This window comes from Diceros bicornis, chromosome 4 (genome assembly GCF_020826845.1).
Source record: "Diceros bicornis minor isolate mBicDic1 chromosome 4, mDicBic1.mat.cur, whole genome shotgun sequence".
NCBI classification, from domain to species: Eukaryota; Metazoa; Chordata; class Mammalia; order Perissodactyla; family Rhinocerotidae; genus Diceros; species Diceros bicornis.
This window is the reverse complement of record NC_080743.1, coordinates 82810030-82824209: the sequence shown is the minus strand read 5'-3', so window position 1 is coordinate 82824209 and position 14180 is coordinate 82810030. Positions and strand designations below refer to the sequence as shown.

The 14180-nt window shown below is 37.4% G+C and overlaps 1 protein-coding gene across 4 annotated transcripts in view; it reads right to left on the bottom strand.

Moving 5' to 3' along the window:
• The window catches only part of EDEM3 (ER degradation enhancing alpha-mannosidase like protein 3), a 73308-nt gene extending 59558 nt beyond the window's left edge, over positions 1-13750 (bottom strand). For 3 of the 4 annotated variants that reach the window (XM_058539884.1, XM_058539886.1, XM_058539887.1), the window contains exons 1-2: positions 13404-13750; positions 8774-8819 (exon numbers count right to left, since the gene is read on the bottom strand). In XM_058539884.1, coding sequence (XP_058395867.1) covers positions 8774-8819; positions 13404-13564 — 207 coding nt within the window. In that variant the 5' untranslated portion in view covers positions 13565-13750. The remainder of the gene's footprint in view (positions 1-8773; positions 8820-13403) is intronic. The other variant, XM_058539885.1, reaches the window with a different exon arrangement.
• Between the last annotated feature and the right edge of the window lie 430 nt (positions 13751-14180).

Genomic DNA, 14180 nt, shown 5'->3' with positions numbered 1-14180 from the left:
ATCAAGAAAACTAATATTTTTTAAATCTGCTGATGTATTTTGAAAGATACTTTGTAAGAGATCATTCAAATGTTAATTCAATTGTAGAGCACCTTACTATTTAAACCATTGCTCAGAAAGCTTCATACTACTATTTTTAGGGTTTTGCAAAACACACACACATACACAAGCACCTCTGAAATTAAATATGAAACTCAAACCCTAACCTTATCCAGATAAGAAAAATATTAATAGCAATTGCAAACCAGAATAATCAAATAAGAGAGTTTCAACCAGGTGCAAAACTACTTTATGTTCCCATTTCAAGATTAAGGACAAAAACAAAACCACAGCCTTTTCTTTGGGTTAACCACAAAGTGAACTACAGTTGGTTTGCATAAATCCAGGGCAATGCATACGTGGCAAATCAACAGCCGTATTAGGCTTCAAACATCCTGGCTATTTGAGGTACAGTAATACTTGCTTTTCACAATGTATTGCCAGAACTAGAAATAAGTAATGTATATTGCTGTGACTCACAGCCATGAAAAACATTTAATAATTATCACTCAGAAATAAAACTCAGATGATAAAACAGTCCTATATATATTAAGCAGAACACACGCCTAGCTAAAAGCAAGAGCAAAAACATACAATAAAATGTAGACTCTCCACATCAGATTCTAAATTTACTGGAGTTTTGAGGTGATATAACTCTGCCCTAAAACACTCAAGTCAAAGCAGCATCAAAACCTGACTTTTTAGTAAAACCAATTCCAAAAACCAGGCAAAGGGAAGAGACTTTATTCTACTAAAAACAATAATAAAATAAAAGCATTATTTATAATAGTGAGTTATTGAAAATATCACATCTATTTAATTTCTAAACACCTCCCTCCTTGAGGCAGATAAGGTATTTCTTCCTAAAATAAAAACTAAATGGTATTTAATAAACCATCTATCACATATCGATAACATATACTAATAACTAAACTTACATAATTTATTAGTTTTCTTTTATACTCACTTATCAAACCATTTTTCAGGTGTTTAGGATTCCATTTATCTAAACTATTAAACTATTAGACTCACTTCCCACACTGAACATTTACTGTTCCTTTAGGTAGCATATTTTATGGAATGCTTCTCAACACTGCGAAGAAACAACTAACATAACTGCAGCTCTCATAAGATTTTAAATTAATCAATATAGAGTAGAGTGTCAGCATACTTTAAGTTTGTACTCAAAATTAGATGAGAACAAGGGTTTCAAATTCTTTAATATATCTTAATCAATTTGGTTTTGATCAATGATAAAATAAATTGAACTTATGAAATAATGTATGAAATAAATGATAATAAATATTAATGTTATATTGAAATAAAGTCCTGCTAGTAACAGATTTTTTTAGGAAGATTGTAATCAATAGATGCAGAAAAAGTATTTGACAAAATTCAATACCTTGTAAGGATGAAAATCCTCAGTAAACTAGAAATAGAACTTAACCTAATATAGGGCATCTATGAAAAACCAACAGCTAACATCATCCTGAAGAGTGAAAGGCTAACTGCTTTCTCCTTAAGATTAGGAGCAAGGTGAGGATCTCACCCCTCCTTTTCACCACAATACTAGAAGTCCTACTCACTGCAATAAGAAGAAATAAAAGGCATATAGATTGGAAAGAAAGAAGGAAAAGTCTCTTTGTTTACAGATGACATGACTGACCATGTGGAAAATCCTAAGGAATCTACCCAAAAAAGCTACTACAAATAATAAGTCAGTTTAGCAAGGTTGCAGGATACAAGGTTACTGGACAAAAAGTTATTATATTTCTCTGTAACATCAATGGACAATTGAAAATTAAAATTTGAAAAACTAGAATTCACAATAGCATCAAAAATATGAAATATTTATGAATAAATTTACCAAAAGATGTATAAAATCTGTACACTGAAAACTAAAAAACATTGCTGACATTAAATAAGATCTAAATAAATGGAAAGAGACACCATGTTCATGGATTGGAAGACTCAATGTTGTCAAGAAGTCAATCTCCCCAAATTGATCTATAGATTCAACACAATCCCAATCAATAGCTCAACAGGCTTTTTTGTAGAAATTGACAATCCATTTCTAAAGGTTACATGGAAATGCAAAGAACCTAAAATATCCAAAACAATTCTGAAAAAGAACAGGGATGAAAAACTTAAATTACCTGATTTCAGGACTTAATATCACACAATCTAAGAAAGTGTGATATTGGTGTATGGATATTTAGATCAATGGGAAAAAAAATACAGCCTAGAAACAGACCCACACATATATGGTTAACTGATTTTACACAGGTGCCAAAGTAATTCAGTGGTGAAACGATATTCTTTTCAACAAATACTGCTGGAATAATTGGATATCCACATAGAAAAAATGTATAAATCAACTTTCACCATACATCATATACAAACACTAATTCAAAATGGGTGACAGATCTAAATCAACAAGCTAAAATTATAAAACATCTAGAAGAAAACAAGAAAATCTTTGTGACCCTGGGCTAGACAAATATTTTTTAGGTAGGCTATAAAAGGCATGAATCATAAAAGAAAAAAGGATAAATTGGACTTGATCACAATTTAAAACATTTGCACTTCAAAAGACATTGTTGGGCCGGCCCGGTTAAGTGCGTGTGCTCCGCTACTGGCGGCCGGGGGTTCGGATCCCGGGCGTGCACCGACGCACTGCTTCTCCGGCCATGCTGAGGCCACGTCCTACATACAGCAACTAGAAGGATGTGCAACTATGACATACAACTATCTACTGGGGCTTTGGGGAAAAAAAAGGAGGAGGATTGGCAATAGATGTTAGCTCAGAGCCGGTCTTCCTCAGCAAAAAGAGGAGGATTAGCATGGATGTTAGCTCAGGGCTGATCTTCCTCAAAAAAAAAAAAAAAAAGACATTGTTAAGAAAATTAAAAGGCAAAGCATAGACTGGGAGAAAATATCTATAAAACACATATATGATAAAGGACTGATATCCAGAATATATAACTCTTACAACCCAGTAATAACAGGATAAATGACCTGACTTTAAAATGGGCAAGAGATTTGAATAGACACTTCACCAAAAAAAAAGATATATAAGGGGCTGGCCCGGTGGCACAAGCGGTTAAGTGCACGCACTCCGCTGCGGCGGCCTGGGGCTCGCTGGTTTGGATCCCAGGCGCACACCAATGCACTGCTTGGCAAGCCATGCTGTGGCGGCATCCCATATAAAGTGGAGGAAGATGGGCATGGATGTTAGCCCAGGGCCAGTCTTCCTCAGCAAAAAAAAAAAAAAGAGGATTGGCAGATGTTAGCACAGGACTGATCTTCCTCACAAAAAAAAAAAAAGATATACTAAGTACATAGAAAGATGTTCAAGCTCATTAGTCATCAGGAAAAATCAAAATTAGAACAAAATACCGCTACATACCCACTATAATGGCTAACATTAAAAAGACCGAAAATACGAAGTGCTGGAGAGGATGCCGAGTAACTGAAATTCATATATTGCTGGTAGGGAATGCAAAATGTTACAGCCCCTTTAGAAAAGTTTACCAGTTTCTTATTAAGTTAAACTTACCCTTCCCATATGACCCAGCAGTCCCATTCCTAGGTAGGCAATATATGAAAATCTATGTCCACAAAAAATTTGCAATCACAGGTTCTTGGCAGTCTTCTTAATAATAGCCAAAGACCAAATATTTGTCAACTGATGAATGGATAAACAAATTGTGTTCTATCAAATCAACTGAATACTACAGCAATAAATAGGAACTACAGTATATGCAACAACATGGATAAATCTCAAAAGCATCACGCTAAACGAAAAAAGCTGAATCAAAAGACTACATTCTGTATGATGCCATTTATGTGAAATTCTAGAAGAGGGAAAACTATAGTGACAAAAAGCAGATCACAGTGGTTGCTAGAAGTCAGAGGTGGGGAAAAGGAACTGACTGCAAAGGAGCATGAGGAAGCTTTTTGGGGTGATGGAAATGTTTTATACCATGATTGTGTTGGTAGTTAAACAACTGTACACAATTGTCAAATCTCAGAATTGTGCACTTAAAATTGGAAATGTTTTGCCTGTAAATTATAACTAATTAAACAGAAAGACCTGGTTCTACTGAGTTGAAATCCTATATAGAGTATCAAAGTGTGATAATAAAACATTATGAGAGGATACGATAGGATTTCTTATGTCATTTTGGCGAAGTTTTAGGATGTTCTAAAAGTAGAGGCCAAGGAACAATGGTTAACAAAAGGCAGACCCACAACGTCTACGAACAAAAAGACACACATAAATTCATATCTTCCCTCCTCTCAGCCATTAGTACCATTTCTAAACTACTTTATTTACAGAATTACTTTTTGATAACAAACTATCAAAAAGAAACATTAGGTACTGAGTTTCAAACGGGGAATATGAAAAAAGGTCTGGAGATGGATGGTGATGGTTGTTCAACAATGTGAATGTACTTAATGCTACAGAAATGTACACTTAAAAATGGTTAAAATGGCAAATTTTATGCTATGTATAGTTTACAATAATAAAAAATGTTTAACAACAGAAACTTTAGGGAAAAAAAGTAAAGTAAATCTAACAAAGCTTACATAAATTGAGAAATCCACAAGGAAGTTACATTTTAAAACAGTTCCTTTGGTTTGAATGATAAAGACTAATCTACTGTTTCTTTGAACTGGGCTCTCACAAAATCAAGCTTAAAAGTGGTTATTAGGTATGATTCTACTAGTTAAAGGAAATTGTGCTTACCAATTCTTTTAAAGTTTATTTGTAATTTTTAGGGCTCTACCAAAGAACAGTTTTTGCTTACAACAGTTTGAGTTGTCTACAGTAGACAGGAAAAACACTGGAAGACAAAGATCAGATCAGAGAGCTCAGATCCAAAACAGTTCTGCATTTGGTGGCCTAAATACGTGTCATTTTGCCATCTAAATTCATCTGCAAACCGACCTCAGCACAAATACTAAAAACATGCTAATAGAAGCCCTAAAGTGGCTGTAGTCTGGGGTTAGGTAAGGTCACACAAGAACTGCCAAAACAAACACCAAATTTCATGTTATTTGGGGAAAAGAGAAAGCCATCTGTGCAATTCACTGTGGATAACCCACGACGTGACTGGGGCTACACATTTGCCAAACAGAGTCGTCATAATGTTATTATTTATGCCAATAATTGATAAAATCATAAAATTCCAGGATGTAACACCAAGGGATGGCAGAGATGTAGTTATCTACCTAAAGCTGGCAGGGCATTGTTATGGAAAAACAGCATTAATAGAACCTGGGGAATCAAAAAAAGAAAAGGAAAAAAATAAGCTCAAAGAGTATATGCCTAGAACAGGAAAGAATGTGTGTGTTTTAAAGAACTTCTACGTACAATCTGGGGAAGGAGTTCTGAGTTAAAGCCTAGACGAATGTTAGGAGGGCAATTTCAACCTCAGGCAGAGAATGAATGATAATGGTAGCGACAGCAGCAGTTCAGTTAGTAGCAATAATAGTAAATTCTTATATCGTGCTTCCTGTTTGCTGGACACTAGTTCTACGCACTTCAGTTATATTAACTTGCTTAATCCTTACAACAACACTGTAAGGCAAGCAAACGATTTACAGAGACGAGGAAACAGGCTCAGGGAGACGAGGTAACCCTCCCACTGTAACCCAGCTAGTAGGTGGCAGAGCCACCTCAGGGTGTCCTGCTCCATTTCCAGAGTGCTTGCTCTTAATCCCATTACATCGTCTTTTTTGGAAAACACCATCGTTTTCCTGGGAACCAAGGAGGTTAAAAGGAATTGCTCTAATTATAGACTAGACTGGAGAGTAATATTAAAAAGAACTAGTGAGAGATGAAAAGCTTTCTAGATTTATAAAAAAGCCTACCATGTGCAGGCATTTTACATTTTAGCATAACGGGCAACTAACTACAACAAAGTAGAGTTATGGATCCCAGAATTAACCATTATCTTGTATTTTTAATGATGTTTATTAAATGATTTCATTTAAAAGGCAAAGATATATCACAATAATCAAAGGCAAAAAAATTAAACACTATCTGATTACGTCTTCACAACAATTCAATTCAGTTCTTTCAAAAAAAACATTTAATAAGCATTCCTGTACCAGGCATGATGCCAGGCACAGGACGTATAAAAGATGAATTTATTAAAAATTAAAGAAAATGGTTCCTGTTCTCAAAAATCTTACAGTCTACAACAACCCTTTGCAATTATCCCCATTTTACATAGGAAGGCACTGCTCAGGGGGTTAAATGGTCTGTTTAGGGTCCAAGCTATTAAACAGCTGCAATAGGATTTGAACTTAAACCCATCTAACTCCAACACCTATATATACTTTTACTCTACAGCAAGCTAACAGTGTTTCTGAGAAAAATGTTTGACTCACTTCAAATAACAAATACAGGGCACCTGGTCTCTGTTTAATATTTTAGAACTGTTTCATGTTAGTTGAGAACTTGAAAAGGGGAAGTGTGAATTCTAGACTAAATCTTGGGTTACAAACCTCACATAAATTGTGAGCGTAGCACAACTACATTGCAAGAGTCACTCATGTTGTAAAACAGTTGAACATTTTAAAATATGGATTGCGGCGGACTGTAGATGGGTGTGGCTCCACTGGAAAATGGAGGGGGGTGTTAATTCCAGGAGTTCCCAGTCTTTGGAGTTGAAATCTCTCTCCTTTAGATCTTGTAGGTACATAAGTGTACAAGAAAGTTATCCAGTTAGGATCCAATAAAGAGGAACTGGACCAAGAAGTCCTCGGAGGGCTGCCTCTGTACCTGCTCTGTCACAAACTCATTTATTAACTGCATTCTATAGTAGGGAAAAATGTATTGACATACCTCTCTGCTCTTTACCTAACAAGGGACAAGATAGCAAAGATACTGTGCTTTACAAAGAGAAGATCCTATTCACAGTGAGATGTATTGAACGGATGCAGCTATATACCATTTTATTCAACTTTGAAACCAAAAGTATGCATTTATGAGATGGCTAAGGCGTGAAGGTGTAGTATGGATCCACTTGGCCATCTCAAAACCATTAGCCTAGATTTGTTAAATTATTCTTTGCCCAAACTGAATTAACCAGGGATAAATAATTTTGAAACATAAAGGGAATAGCTAAGGTCTTGAGAAACAAATTTAAAACTGTGTGTTCAATATAGTTAAAAATACCCCAAACTTCATTACCATCATATTCTAAAAACATTTATTAAGAACTCAATATATACTCTTAAAAAACGTACACTATAAAAGGGAACAAGGGGGCCAGCCCCGTGGCCGAGTGGTTCAAGTTCTGTGCGCTCCACTTTGGTGGGCTCAGCTTCACATCCCAGGCGCAGACCTATTCCACTTATCAGCCATGCTGTGGAGGCATCCCACATACAAAATAGAGGAAGATTGGCACAGATGTTAGCTCAGTGCTAATCCTCCTAAAGCAAAAAAAAAATAAGATTGGCAACAGATGTTAGCTCAGGGTGAATATTCCTCACCAAAAAAAAAAGGGAACAAGGATTATCAATATAAAACACGTTTAAAAAATACAAACGTGTGTAAAGTATACGTACTTAGATGTACATGAAGATAATGTGAATATATGAAGATATTTGGGTAATACATAATGAAAAATGGATTCACAGAATCAGTAGGAAAATATTTAAAGCAGAAACAATTAAAGTTAATTCTCTGCTAAACTTTTCCCAAATACATTTTTATAGGCCTTAATCATAAAAGAAAATCTGCTGCCATGTTTTAAAACATAAAAACAAGGTCATAAGAAGTAATTCTCAGAATAATTTGATTAAACTCTTCTCAAAATTACACAAATCCATATGTAAAATTTTCATTTGAACTTTAAAATTTGCTTGCTAGTTCATCTTTTTAAAAATTAAAATTTTTTTTGCAGTTTAAGATGATTTTTTTGAGAGGCAAAAGGCAGGGAGAGGTATGGGGCAGCTACAGCAGCCCCAGCCCCATCATCAGGAAGAGACCCTCCTTCCCACCTCCTACTCCCCAAGTGGCTCCCCCTGTACAATGGGGATTAAATTTTTAATTGTGGTAAAAAAACACATAACATACAATTTGTCATTTTTACCATTTTTAAGTGTAAGTTCAGCAGAGTTAAGTATAGTCACCGTTGTGCAACAGATCTCCAGAACTTTTTCATTTTGCAAAATTAAAACTGCTATTTCATCTCAAGTGATCACCAAGACATTTTAAAACAATACGGATCAGCATATCTAAGAAAGCAAAATATATTAATATCAAAGCCCACTATGACGACATAATTGGGACAGAGACTAGGTTATAGCTTGTCTCTTTTAAGCAATGGTTTTCTTTATAGAGTATATAAAGTAATATTGTAAATGGTTTTTTTTCAAGAGAGTAATTTCTCTTAAGGCCAGAGATAACATCTTATTCATGTACATCCACGATAGCTAGCTATATAAAGCACTCAATAAACATTGTTGATAGCATCAAAGGGGATTGTTTAAATAGAATGTTTCATAGCCTAATTCAATTTAGTCTTACCTTCAACAAATTGGTTCTCTAAAAACCACTACTAGGAATACTCTCTTAGCCTATGTTTGCACTGTTTTTCAAAAACTTCCTTTAAAAAAATGTGCTATTAATTTAGGTTTCAAAATTCCCAGTTGACTGTGCTCACATAATAATCAGCTCACATAAACAGTATGTAAAGATAAGCTTTCTACTTACCATATAGTTACCATAAGCATGATCAAACATTTCCAGTACTTGATTCCTAATTTTAAAAGAGCAGAAATGGAAAAACGTTAAGTATATTCTATTCATTGTCTTTCAAAAAGTTAATGCTCCTTCATAAACATACACCAATACAAAACTAAAGAAAAATTTATTTAGAAACGGACATAAACAGTCAGGAAATACACCAGTGTTAGTAGATAAGCTTTTATAAACCACACAGAGCTGGGAGAAACTTTTACTACTCCTAGCAATTTATGTAAACTTCATCTTATAATTTTTCCTAAGAAAACTGATGAATGATGCATGCCATGCAGACAGAAGGAAATCTGATGCTGAGAAACAATTATCTCTTAAAATTATGTAACATATGTGTCTTGAAAGGGGGAATACTGCTGGAGAGCCCCAAAAGAAATAAATATTGTTACCATTTATTGCTTGTACTACATATTGATTGACTGTAGTACTGATATTGACATGAAATAAAAATATTCTATGAAGTCTCTGCCTTTCCTCTTAAACTCAATACAATTACTAATGCCTAGGTTAATACGTTTGTCACATTTTCAAAAGATACATTTTATGATTTTATGATGTACTCTCTGCTCCTTTAAAAAACTGCCAAAAGTCAAATAAATAATATGCATCTCTAAAATGAGAAAACTAGTCCTCAAAAAGAGATTTGTGTGTTTTGGCCAACTCTGTTTCTCAAAATCACCAAGATGACTGTTTAAAATGGAGATTTCTGATCCCCACATCAAACTGACTAACTTAAAATCTGTAAGGATGGGAATAAGGAATCAGTCTTTCCACTAAACTCTCTCAAGTTTGGGGGCTTGAGGGCCACAGGAAAAACTACAAAAGTTAATGTTATGGCTAGACAAGGCCAAATCTCTCAATAATTAGCAAAGGAAAAATAGTTTAACAATCTTTTATTAACTCTTACTGTTACTCCCCAAGTTGCAATCACTAATGGCAAGAATTAAATAAAGTGTTAAAGAAAACGGCTGGTATTTTTATTTTGCCTCCTGTTATATTGTAATTGTCATTTTAAAAACTGTAATCATGGATGATGAAACAGTTGTAATAACAGAGCTAGCAGACAGAAAAAGACTAATTTCCAGATGCTGGCTGTAATGACCAACAAAATCAAGTACACTCAAACTTGTGAACTGAATAAATTAATCTTGACAACTTTTTATGAATAATAATCATTTTAAAACACCTAATGATTAGGGGCCAGCCCAGTGGCGCAAGCGGTTAAGTGCTCATGCTCTGCTGCCACGGCCCGGGGTTCGCCGGTTTGGATCCCCAGCGCGCACCAACGCCCTGCTTGTCAAGCCATGCTGTGGCGGTGTCCCATATACAGTGGAGGAAGATGGGCACAGATGTTAGCACAGGCCCAATCTCCCTCAGCAAAAAGAAGAGGATTGGCATCGATGTTAGCTCAGGGCTGATCTTCCTCACATACACACACAAAAAACACCTAATCATTAAAAACAAGATCTTATCACTTTGCTAAAATATTAATTCTTTATGTGCTTCTATGTATGATAGAATATGGATCAAGTTACCTCAGAAAACTAGAGTATTTTAAAGAATCCTCCTAGACATTTCTTTATTATATGGTGGATGATAAAGATCTCTCGAATTAGCTAATAAAAAAAGTTAAAATTTCCCTTTCAAGCACTCATATCAATAAATGGAATATGGAAATTCTTTTTCCTTCCCCTGACATGGAATTAATATAAGATTATTGCCAAGAAGTAGAAATTCCTGTAATTGGTAATGGTAGTGCCTAGACATGCGTATTACAGATAACATAAGCTTTAACCTGTTAACCCAGCTTTGCAAACATTCAGTTTCCAAGATTATGAATAAACCATGATTGCATACGAGGACACATTATTTTCCAATCCTTACAATTATGCAGCACATGATCATCAAATTTCACAACACATTCTACAAAGTGTAGATATTTGATATCCAGTTGAGTGCTTTCTCTCTCTGTTATTTAAACAAATAAATCCTAACAAAGTCACATTTAAATACAGAATGGTAGAATAATTACTATATTAAACTTAAAAAAAGTGTTTCTATAAGGTTTTATATCTGTTCAACAACTGGATAAAAATGTATTGCAAATCAGATCCACAGTTCAAAAACTGTCTCTCTCTTCATTTTAAAATAATTTCTATAAATCAGCTTTTTCTAAAGTTATATTGCCTGCCAACGTGCAACAGAAACTGAACTGTTTTATACTTCATTTTTTTTAATGAAAAGATAACATTAACAACTGCTGTAACATTTAAAACACAAAAACAAAAAACATATTCCAGGAAGGCTAAGACTACACATGACCAAGTAAATAATTTCATAAACTATAAACTGCAAGCAACCGGCCAATTGCTTACTACCTATGACACCTCCAGTCTTGATCATCAGTTTGGTTTGGGAGGGTAGAAAGAGGGGTGGGGCATTTTCTGCTTTTTATCATAAATCATTATTTGGGCTTTTTAAAAAAATTGCACAGGTAAACCCAATGAATCAGAATTCAGTTTCCTGAAAATTCGCAAAGGGGAAAGTAGTCAAGCAATCGTGTTTGTGGTTTACAGCTCTCCACTCTTATTCTACTCTTATACTGGAGAAAGGCAATCTAAATCACCAGCCTAAATAATTGTAATTTCACTTTCATGAAGGATCTCAAAATTTGAGCTGAAATCTCAAGCCAGATTGGTTGGACTTTTCCAGTTAAAAATTAATTTTGATCAAAAATGAGTTACCCAATGACTTTTCTTCAAATAAAAATTTTTAATAAAAAAGGCAGAAAGGGGAGCAGTGGTCAAATAAGATTGCTATCCTTGAAGCTTCTCTTTTCAGGTCCTATGGAAGTGCAACACAGTGGAGAGAGCATGGGTCCCGAGGTAAGACAGACCTGGGTTTGAATACTGGCTCCACCATTTACCAGCTCTGTGCTTTTACAGAAGTTAACCTTGAATCTGAATTTCCTCATCTGCAAAATGGAGATCACCTCCACCTCATTAAGAAATAGGGAGGATGACAGAAATAATATATGTAAAGCACCTGACACAGGGTAGAGTATTCAGTCAAACAGTTTTATCAATGATACATTAAATTCCTAAAGAGAGATTTAAGATACTTATTAGAGTTTACTGGTAATTTTGTTTTGATAGCTGATACTACATCTTTTTTCCATCAAGTGTCTTTTACTGCTATTTTATTTAAAAACTAATACAAGACTCTTGCAACAATTTAAATAATAAGGAAGTATATAAAATAAAACCTGATGGTTCCACCTCACCTCCATCCTAACCCCAGGAGGTAATCATCTTTCCACGTTTTTCTGAGCTTAGCCAATTTCTTTTCCGTTTTTTAAAAAAACACGGTATGGAACTATACATATTATTCTACAACTTGCATTTTTTTTTTTTGTCTTGTGAATATATCCTGGATAGCCTTCCAATGATCTACCTCCTCCTTAAAGTCTGAATATTATTCCATAATATGGATGCTCCAAGGAACAGTTTTCTTCTTTAAAAATGCACATCCTTGTACATCTCTCTCTACATTAATAGTGCTTTTATTTCTGCAGAATAGATGCCCTGAGATGGGATTAATGAATCAAAGAGTACATACAATTTAAATTTGGGGAGATACGGTAAGTTACAGCAATTTACACTCCTAGAAAGTTTTTTCTCACATCTCAACTAGCCAGTACTCTATCCATGTGTTTTGTATTTACTAATCTGATGGCAAAAAGCAGCTATCTCATTGTTTCAATCTGCACCTCTTACCTTTTATGAAGTCGAGTAACTTTTCATGTTTACTGACCATTTGCATTTCCTTTTCTACGAGTTAACTCTTCATGCCCTTTGCCCACTTTCTACTGGTTCTTGGCTTTTTTCTTATTCATTTGTGGGACCTAGAGTATATTAGGAATACTAACTCTGAATTAAATGCTCTAAATATAACCGATAATTTTATGACACTTTCAAGACTGATAAAACTACTTTAAGTGAATACATATACTTAACTAGGGCTTTTGAATAATACCATCAAATATTGTTCTATTATGAAAATGCTGTGCAAGAAAACACTGCAAGGAAATAGTAAAATCTGTCAAGTTCAAGTTCCAATGAACGCCCCCTTTTCCGTAACAGGTGTAAACACGATTTCCTTAACTGCTGCGAGATCAGCAACATTTTCCCAGCTGGGAGCTCCCTTGTGCTCCCATGGTTAGAGACAACTAACCATGTCTCCGACGAAAAGACAACCGCAGGACTCCCGCGCGCAGCGACACGGGCTGTAGCCCCCTTCACCGGCCACTGACATGGCAGCCGCGTTGACACACCGCGGCTGGCCTCAAGGAGCCTGCACATGTCACCGACAGCCCGGGTGACACCACGACAGTCCCCCGAGGTCACATCGCGGGCGGCGGCCCCCACCTTCCTGGACCCTGTCCACCCTGCCAAGGTCCTCGAGAGGCAACAGCCGTCCCAATCGCGACAGGAGAGGCCACCGCGCGCCCGGGACGCAATGACAGGCACCGTGCCTGCGGTCAGCCTCACGAGGAAACCCACCCCAGGCTGCCAAGCACCCTTACCCAAGCTTCTGTTTCTCCTCCCTACTCATGGGCGCGGCCCCCGCCGTCCACACGGACGTGGCCGACACCAGGCAGAGCGCGGCCGTCGCCGCCACCAGGCTCCATGGCGCTCGCTGGGGGACCGGGGACCCACAGCCCCGGCCGCCGCCGGCTTCGCTCATGGCCCCGCGGTTCCGCGCACGCGCAGCTGCTACGCCCGGCCGGTGGGACACATTGCCGGACGCCGGTGGCGAAGGGGCTGCGAGCCGTGCCGAGGGCGGGATGCGGAGTAACGCGAGGGGCCGCCGTCGCCGAACTGTTTCCCGAAGCCACCGGGCCGGTCCCTAGCGCCAGCGCTGCCACCGCCCTCCGCCCTCAGCAGCCCGGAGCGCCTCCCCCAGCTTTCCGGTGTCGTAGTCTAGGAAACCGCCTCCCCCAACGCTACTTCCGGGTAGGGCCCAAGATGTTGAGCCTCAGAACCAATAGGGACCGGATCGGAGAGGGGCTGGCTCTGGGGACAGGAGAGGGCATTGGCCGGTACAAGTGAGACGTGGACAAAAGGCGGTACTGGGGAGGGACCACTCGCTTCGGCCCTCCTCCCACCCGTGAACTTGCGACCTGAAGACTACCAGTCCCAGCGTGCACTGCTTCCTCCCTGGCTGTCGGGCTGTCAGACTCCGCCTGGCTAAATTTCCACCCAGGGTGGGCGCGCTGCACTTTGGGACGTGTGGTCTTCCGAGGATCTCGGGCGGGTCCCGGGATCCCGCTTCCCCTGGCGTTCTGCAACCAGCTGTCCCT